At 54.6% G+C, this 8,421-nt stretch overlaps 1 protein-coding gene and 1 long non-coding RNA gene across 3 annotated transcripts in view; one reads left to right on the top strand and one right to left on the bottom strand.

Annotated features, from left to right (window-relative positions):
* Positions 1-567: 567 nt before the first annotated feature.
* Positions 568-1,494, bottom strand: LOC146423807 (uncharacterized). 2 transcript variants are annotated; one of them, XR_014847338.1, is made up of 3 exons: positions 1,431-1,494; positions 1,018-1,205; positions 568-628 (listed from the first exon to the last, which is right to left on the bottom strand). It is a non-coding gene; the product is annotated as an uncharacterized LOC146423807 (long non-coding RNA). The 2 variants fall into 2 exon arrangements; XR_014847339.1 differs by lacking the exon at positions 1,018-1,205 and having other exon boundaries at positions 568-717.
* A 1,317-nt stretch (positions 1,495-2,811) lies between these two features.
* LOC146423806 (hydroxyproline dehydrogenase-like) overlaps positions 2,812-8,421 on the top strand; it is a 6,317-nt gene continuing 707 nt past the window's right edge. Inside the window, exons 1-8 of the mRNA XM_085044449.1 lie at positions 2,812-2,890; positions 2,921-3,093; positions 4,054-4,244; positions 5,177-5,207; positions 5,758-5,847; positions 7,411-7,491; positions 7,592-7,672; positions 8,356-8,415. Coding sequence (XP_084900575.1) covers positions 2,827-2,890; positions 2,921-3,093; positions 4,054-4,244; positions 5,177-5,207; positions 5,758-5,847; positions 7,411-7,491; positions 7,592-7,672; positions 8,356-8,415 — 771 coding nt within the window. The 5' untranslated portion in view covers positions 2,812-2,826. The remainder of the gene's footprint in view (positions 2,891-2,920; positions 3,094-4,053; positions 4,245-5,176; positions 5,208-5,757; positions 5,848-7,410; positions 7,492-7,591; positions 7,673-8,355; positions 8,416-8,421) is intronic.

The following is an 8,421-nucleotide window of genomic DNA, read 5'->3' as shown; positions in this document are numbered from 1 at the left end:
CCATCGAGGCTCCCGCCGCCGGAAATCAATAAAGCAATTATTAACGAGGTGTTAATTGGCGTGTTAATGAGGGGCGGGGGAGGGGCTGCCCTCTATAGCCACGTTTTCCCGCCTTTTTCTCTCCCCTCACGTTTTCCCGCCATTTCCTCCCTCATGGCTTCCCTTCACCTCTCCCCTGACGGATTCCCTCCATTTTGGTTTTCCATCTTCTCCCCCTCAGCCTTCCCTCTATTTCGTCCCCTCACAGTCTCCCTCCATTTTCTCCCCTCAGGGCTTCCCAACATTTTCTCCCCTCACAGTTTCCCTCCATTTTTCTCCCCTCATGGTTTCCCTCCATTTTGTCCCCTCAGGTTCTGCCGCCATTTTTCTCCCCTCATGGCTTGCCTTCTTGTCTTCTCAGTTTCCCATTTTCTCCCCTCATGGCTTCCCTTCTCCCTGTCCCCCTCAGGCTTCCCTCCATTTTCTCCCCTCACAGCTCCCTCCATTTTCTCCCCTCACACTTTCCCGCCTTTTCTCCCCTCATGACTTCCCTTCTCACTGTCCCCTCAGCCTTCCCTCCATTTTGTCCCCTCAGGGTTTCCTGCCATTTTTCCCCCTCATGGTTTCCCTCCATTTTCTCCCCTCACAGCTCCCTCCATCTTGTCCCCTCACAACTCCTCACCACACTTTGCCCTCACATCCTGTAGCCATTTTCTCCCTTCATGGCTTCCCTTCTCCCTCAGTTTCCCTCCATTTTCTCCCCTTTGTTTCCCGCCATTTTCTCCCCCTCATCCTTCCCTCCATTTTCTCTCAGGGTTTCCCTCCATGTTGTTCCCTCATGGCTTCCGTTTATCCTCAGTTTCCCACCAATTTGTCCCCTTACAGTTTTCCACCATTTTCTCCCCTCACGGCTTGCCTTCATTCCATCCTTTCATGGCTTCTGCATTTTCTCCCCTCACACTTTTCCTCCATTTTCTCCCCTCATGGCTTCCCTTCTTCCCTGTCCCCACAGTTTCCCTCCATTTTCTCCCCTCACACTTTCCCACCATTTTCTCCCTCATGGCTTCCCTTCTCCCTCATAGTTTCCCTCCATTTTCTCCCCTCACGGTTTCCCTCAATTTTTTCCCCTCATGATTTCCCTCCATCTTGTCCCCTCACAACTCCTCACCACACTTTCCCCTCACATCCTGCAGCCGTTTTCTCCCCTCATGGCTTCCCATCTTCACCTCTGCCTTCCTGGCTTCCCTCCATTTTGTCCCCTCAGGGTTTTCCTGCCACTTTCTCCCCTCAGGCTTCCCTTCTCCCTCTCCCCTCAGGGTTTTCCACCATTTTGTCCCCTCAGGGTTTCCAGCATCTTCTCCTCCTCATGGCTTCCCTTCTCCCTCACACTTTCCCGCCACTTTCTCCCCCACACTTTCCCGCCACTTTCTCCCCTCATGGTTTCCCTTCACCTCTCCCCTCAGCCTTCCCTCCATTTTCTCCCCTCATGGTTTCCCTCCATGTTGTTTCCTTACAGTTTCCCACCATTTTCTCCCTTCAGGATTTCCATCTTCTCCCTTCAGGCTTCCCTCCATTTCCCCTCACATTTCCCCTCCATTTCCCCTCCATTTTCCCCTCACACTCTCCCTCCATTTTCCCTTTACAATTTCCTTCCATTTTCCCCTCTCACTTTCCCTCCATTTTCTCTCCTCTGCCTTCACAGTTTGGCCCAAAAATTCTTCCCCACAGCTCTCAATTTTAACAAAATCCATAATTAACAAGTAAAAATCCCTAATTAATTAAGTACCCCTCATTAATGAGCGACAAGGGGAGTGAGGAGGTTTTTCTCTGCCCCATAACTCCCCATTTTAATAAAACTCATCAATGGAGTGATGAAACTGGCAATTAATGAGTTTATTAATGAGTTTATTGTTTATTAACAAGTTTGTTATTTATTAATGACTCCGTTATTTACAACTTTCCCAGCAACTCCCTGGTTTGATGAAATGAATTAATTGACCAATAAAAGCATTAATGAAATGATTAATTAATTAATCACCCCTCATTAATGAGTGACAAGGAGGCACCCCCTACCCCATAACGGTTAACCAAAAACCCATTCAACCATTAATTACTCATTAAAAACCCCTCGTTAATGAGTGACCAGGGTGGGGGAGGGGCGGCCGGGCCCCTCGCTAATCCCTCACTAATTAACCTCGTTAATGAGTGACCGAGGGGGAGATAAATTAGATAAATTCTATTCTTCCCCACGTCCCTCAGGGTCCTCCTGGTGCTGCTATGGGGCTGGGAGGATCAGTGGGGGGATTTATGGGGAGATATGTGGGGCTGGGAAGGTTTGGGGTTCAATCTATGGGGCTGAGAGGGTTTGGGGTTCAATCTATGGGGCTGAGGGTGTTTGGGGTTCAACCTGTGGGGAGATCTGTGGGGCTGAGGGGATTTGGGGTTCAGTCTATGGGGCTGGAAAGGTTTGGGGTTCAATCTGTAGGGAGATCTGTGGGGCTGAGGGGGTTTGGGGTTCAATCTGTGGGGCTGGAAGGGTCAAATGGGAAATCTATGGGGCTGAGGGGGTTTGGGGTTCAATCTATGGGGAGATCTGTGGGGCTGAGGGAGTTTGGGGTTCAATCTATGGGGCTGGAAGGGTCAAATGGGAAATCTATGGGGAGATCTATGGGGAAATCTATGGGGCTGAGGGGGTTTGGGGTTCAATCTATGGGGCTGGGAGGGTCAATGGGGAGATCAATGGGGCTGGGAGGATCCTTGGGGGGATCCATGGGGCCGAGGGGGTATTGGGGTCAATCTATGGGGCAAGGAGACCCCAAAACTCGGGGGAAAACCCTGTGGAGATCTATGGGGCAGGGAGGATCTGTGGGGCAGGAGAAGCCTGGAAGTCAATCTGTGGGGCAGGAGGGATCTGTGGGGAAATCTATGGGGCAGGAAGGACCTGTGGGGCAATCTGTGGGGCAGGAAGGATCTGTGGGGCAGAAGGAATCCCCACTAGAGGTGGAGGTGAGGGAAGGCCGAGGCCTGGCGGCTCTGGGGCGATGGGAGCTGCTCAGGGCTTTGCTGGTTTTCGCTCTCTGCGCTCATCCCAGGCTGGCCAAGGACCCTGAGGCGGTGAGAGAAACCCCAAAATGGCCACCCTGACCCCAGAATGGCCACCCTGACCCCAAAATGGCTGCCCTGACCCCAGAATGGCCACCCTGACCCCAAAATGGCCTCCCTGACCCCAGAATGGCCGCCCTGACCCCAGAACAGCCACCCTGACCCCAAATGGCCGCCCTGACCCCAAAATGGCCGCCCTGACCCCAAAACGGCCACCCTGACCCCAGACTGGCCACCCTGACCCCAGAATGGCCACCCTGACCCTATAGGAGACTCCAACCCTATAGAGAAACCTATAGAGAAATCCCAGACTCATAGAAACCCATAGAGAAACCCAGAGAGAAACTCAGTTTCCCTCCATTTCCCCTCACATTTCTCCTCCATTTTGCCCTCACGTTTTCCCACCATTTTCCCCTCACACTTTCCCTCCATTTCCCCTCCACTCTCCCCTCCATTTCCCCTCACACTTTCCCTCCATTTCCCCTCACTTTCCCTCCATTTCCCCTCACATTTCTCCTCCATTTCCCCTCACATTTCCCTCCATTTTCCTTCCATTTTCCCCTCACACTTTCCCTCCATTTTCCCCCACAGTTTCCCTCCATTTCCCCTCACATTTCCCTCCATTTTTCTCTCACATTTCTCCTCCATTTCCCCTCCATTTCCTTTCACACTTTCCCTCCATTTCCCCTCATACTTTCCCCACCATTTCCCCTCCATTTCCCTCCATTTTCCCCTCACACTTTCCCTCAATTTCCCCTCACTTTTCTCCTCCATTTCCCCTCACACTCTCCCTCCATTTTCTCCCCTCACACTTTCCCTCCATTTCCCCTCATACTTTCCCCACCATTTCCCCTCCATTTCCCTCCATTTTCTCCCCTCACACTTTCCCTCCATTTCCCCTCACACTTTCCCTCCATTTTCTCCCCTCACTCTCCCCTCCATTTTCCCTCACCTCCATCTCTCCCCCCGCAGTTCCTCTGGCGCTCCCGCCGCATTCTCGGCCATCACCTCTGGCGATTTCTGCTCTCCGTGTCCCTCTGGGGTCACTTCGCTGTCGGCCATTGTCCGGCGGCCGTGCAGCGCTTGGCCGGGCGGCTCAGGGAGCGAGGGCTGCGGCCGATGCTGGCGCTGCCCATCGAGGGCGAGGGGCCGGACGGACAGGGGTGAGTGTGGTCACTTATGGGTCACTCGTGGGGTTTGGGGTCACTTATGGGTCACTCATGGCCAATGCTGGCGCTGCCCATCGAGGGCGAGGGGCCGGACGGACAGGGGTGAGTGCGGTCACTTGGGGGTCACTTGTGGGGTTTGGGGTCACTTATGGGATTTGGGGTCACTTATTGGTCACTTATGGGGTTTGGGGGTCACTTATGGGTCACTTATGGGTCACTCATGGCCAATGCTGGCGCTGCCCATCGAGGGCGAGGGGCCGGATGGACAGGGGTGAGTGTGGTCACTTGGGGGTCACTTGTGGGGTTTGGGGTCACTTATGGGATTTGGGGTCACTTATTGGTCACTTATGGGGTTTGGGGTCACTTATGGGTTCACTTATGGGTCACTCATGGCCGATGCTGGCGCTGCCCATCGAGGCCGAGGGGCCGGATGGACAGGGGTGAGTGTGGTCAGTTATGGGTCACTTATGGGTCACTTAAGGGTCATTTGGGGGTGGAATGGTCACTTATGGGGCAGTGAGGCCTGGTTTGGGGTCACTGAAGGGGTTTGGGGTCATTTGTGGGTCACTTAGGGGTCACAGCACGGCCTGGTTTGGGGTCACTCAATGGTCTCTCAATGGTCACTCAGGGTCACTCAGGAGCCACTCAGTAGTCACTAATGGTCACTCATGGTCACAATGGCCACTCAGTGGTCACTCTGGGGTCATCCATTGATCACTCAGGGTCACTAATAGTCACTCAGTGGTCACTCAGTGGTCACTCAATGGTCACTCAGTGGTCACTCAATGGTCACTCTGGGTGGTTGGGGTGGTGTGTGGGGTGGGTGTGGTTTGGTTGGGTTTGGGGTCACTCAATGGTCACTCTTGGTCACTCAGTGGTCACTCTGGTCACTCAGTGGTCACTCAGTGGTCACTCTGGTCACTCAGGGAGGCCTGGTTTGACCACAACCGTGACCAGGCCCTGCAGTGTGTGGGGCTGGCGGCCATGTTGGCTCTGGTTTGGGGTCACTCTGTGGTCACTCTGGTCACTCATGGTCACTCAGGGAGGCCTGGTTTGACCACAATCACAACAAGGCCCTGCAGTGTGTGGGGCTGGCGGCCATGTTGGATCTGGTCTGGGGTCACTCAGTGGTCACTCTGGTCACTCAGTGGTCACTCTGGTCACTCAGGGAGGCCTGGTTTGACCACAATCACAACAAGGCCCTGCAGTGTGTGGGGCTGGCGGCCATGTTGGCTCTGGTCTGGGGTCACTCAGTGGTCACTCATGGTCACTGGTCACTCAGTGGTCACTCTGGTCACTCATGGTCACTCTGGTCACTCAGGGAGGCCTGGTTTGACCACAATCACAACAAGGCCCTGCAGTGTGTGGGGCTGGCGGCCATGTTGGCTCTGGTCTGGGGTCACTCAGTGGTCACTCATGGTCACTCTGGTCACTCAGTGGTCACTCTGGTCACTCATGGTCACTCTGGTCACTCAGGGAGGCCTGGTTTGACCACAATCACAACAAGGCCCTGCAGTGTGTGGGGCTGGCGGCCATGTCGGGTCCCGAGCCGGCCATGCAGCTGAAGATCACGGCGCTGCTCAGCCAGCGGCTCTGCGTGAGTGGGGAGGGATCTGTGGGGCAGGAGGGATCTGTGGGGCAGGAGGGATCTGTGGGGCAGGAGGGATCTGTGGGGCTGGAAATCTATGGGGTTTGATCTGTGGGGCAGGAGGGATCTGTGGGGCAGGAGGGATTTGTGGGGTGGGAAATCTGTGGGGTTTGATCTATGGGGCTGGAGGCATCTGTGGGGTTTGATCTATGGGGTGTGAAATACGTGGGGTGAAATCTGTGGGGCAGGAGGGATCTGTGGGGCTAGAAATCTATGGGGTTTGATCTATGGGGTAAAATCTGTGGGGCTGGAGGGATCTGAGGGTGAAATCTGTGGGGCAGGAGGGATCTGTGGGGCAGGAGGGATCTGTGGGGTGGGAAATCTGTGGGGTTTGATCTATGGGGTAAATTCTGTGGGGCTGGAGGGATCTGGGGGTGAAATCTGTGGGGCAGGAGGGATCTGTGGGGCTGGAAATCTATGGGGTTTGATCTGTGGGACAGGAGGGATCTGTGGGGTGGGAAATCTGTGGGGCTAGAAATCTATGGGGTTTGATCTATGGGGCAGGAGGGATCTGTGGGGTGAAACCTGTGGAGTGGGAAATCTGTGGGGTGAAATCTGTGGGGTGGGGTTGTGGGGTTTGTTTGGGGTGTGTGTGGGGTGTTGTGGGGTGGGGGTTTGTGGGGTGTTATGGGGTGAAATCTATGGGGCTTGATCTATGGGGTGGGAAATCTGTGGGGTGAAATCTGTGGGGCAGGAGGGATCTGTGGGGCTGGAAATCCATGGGGTTTGATCTATGGGGTGGGAAAATTATGGGGATCTGTGAGGTGAAATCTATGGGGTGGGAAATCTGTGGGGTGAAATCTATGGGGCGGGACAAATCTGTGAGGGACATCTATGGGGTAGGAAAGTTATGGGGTGGGAAATGTGTGGGGCTTGAGATGTGTGGGGTGGGAAATCTATGGGGCACTGAGGATCTATAGGGCAGGTGAGATCTATGGGCCAGGTGAGATCTCTAGGGCAGGTAAAGATCTATAGGGCACAATGAGGATCTATAGGGCAGGTGAGATCTCTAGGGCAGGTGAGATCTATGGGGCAGGTAAGGATCTCTAGGGCAGGTGAGATCTATAGGGCAGGTGAGATCTATGGGGCAGGTAAAGATCTATGGGGCAGGTAAGGATCTCTAGGGCAGGTGAGATCTATAGGGCAGGTAAGGATCTCTAGGGCAGGTGAGATCTATAGGGCAGGTGAGATCTATAGGGCAGGTAAAGATCTATGGGGCAGGTAAGGATCTCTAGGGCAGGTGAGATCTATAGGGCAGGTAAGGATCTCTAGGGCAGGTGAGATCTATGGGGCAGGTAAGGATCTATGGGGCAGGTGAGATCTCTAGGGCAGGTGAGATCTATGGGGCAGGTAAGGATCTATGGGGCAGGTAAGGATCTATGGGGCAGGTGAGATCTATGGGGCAGGTAAGGATCTATGGGGCAGGTAAGGATCTATGGGGCAGGTGAGATCTATGGGGCAGGTAAAGATCTATGGGGCAGGTAAGGATACACCTCCTGGCCACGCCCACAGGAGAAACTCTCCCTCCGATTGGCCGAGCCGGAAGGGGCGGAGCTTAGCCCAGAGAAGGTGGCGGCCATGATGGATGGACAGGTGAGGACAGGTGACCCTGAATGCCCTTCACCTGGCCACGCCCTTCACCTGGCCACGCCCATGACGTCACCACGCCCCTCACCTGGCCACGCCCCCACAGGTGCCGCAGCTCACCTGGCTGAGCTCAGCCGAACAGGAACACCTGGCGAGAGGCCTGAGCAGGCTGGAGGAGGTGGTGCAGGTGAGGGGCGTGGCCAGGTGGGGCGTGGCCAGGTGAGGGGCGTGGCCTGGCAACGGGTCACCTGGGAGGTCTCACCTGGGGTGGATTTGAGGTCAGTTTGGGTCATTTTTGGGTGGATTTTGGTCATTTCTGCTCCATTTTTGGCGGGAATTTCACCTCACCTGTCCCACCTGTCTCACCTGTCCCTCACCTGTCTCACCTGGAGTGGATTTGGGGTCAATTTGGGTCATTTTGGGTGGTTTGGAGCCATTTTTTGAGCCATTTTGGGGTCATTTCTGCTCCATTTTTGGCGGGAATTTCACCTCACCTGTCCCACCTGTCTCACCTTTGTCTCACCTGTCTCATCTCACCTGTCTCTCCTGGGGTGGAATTTGGGCCATTTTGGGTGGATTTGGGTCATTTTGGGTGGTTTGGAGCAATTTTTGGAGCCGTTTTTGGGTGATTTCTGCTCCATTTTTGGCGGGAATTTCACCTCACCTGTCCCACCATTTCCTCACCTGTCTCACTTGGGGTCAATTTGAGTCATTTTGGGGTCATTTTGGAGCCATTTTTTGGGTGGTTTTGGGTCTTTTCTGCTCTGTTTTTGGCGGGAATTTCACCTCACCTGTCTCCCACCTGTCTCACCTGTCCCTCACCTGTCCCACTTGTCCCTCACCTGTCCCTCACCTGTCCCACCTGTCCAGGCTGCTGTGGCCCGCGGCGTTCAGGTGCTGGTGGACGCTGAGCTCTCTCACCTGAACCCCGCCCAT

This window comes from Lichenostomus cassidix, unplaced genomic scaffold (genome assembly GCF_008360975.1).
Source record: "Lichenostomus cassidix isolate B80296 unplaced genomic scaffold, HeHo_3.0 HiC_scaffold_36, whole genome shotgun sequence".
In the NCBI taxonomy this organism is placed as follows: Eukaryota; Metazoa; Chordata; class Aves; order Passeriformes; family Meliphagidae; genus Lichenostomus; species Lichenostomus cassidix.
Note: the sequence above shows the minus strand (reverse complement) of the source record. Positions and strands in the feature narration are given on the sequence as shown.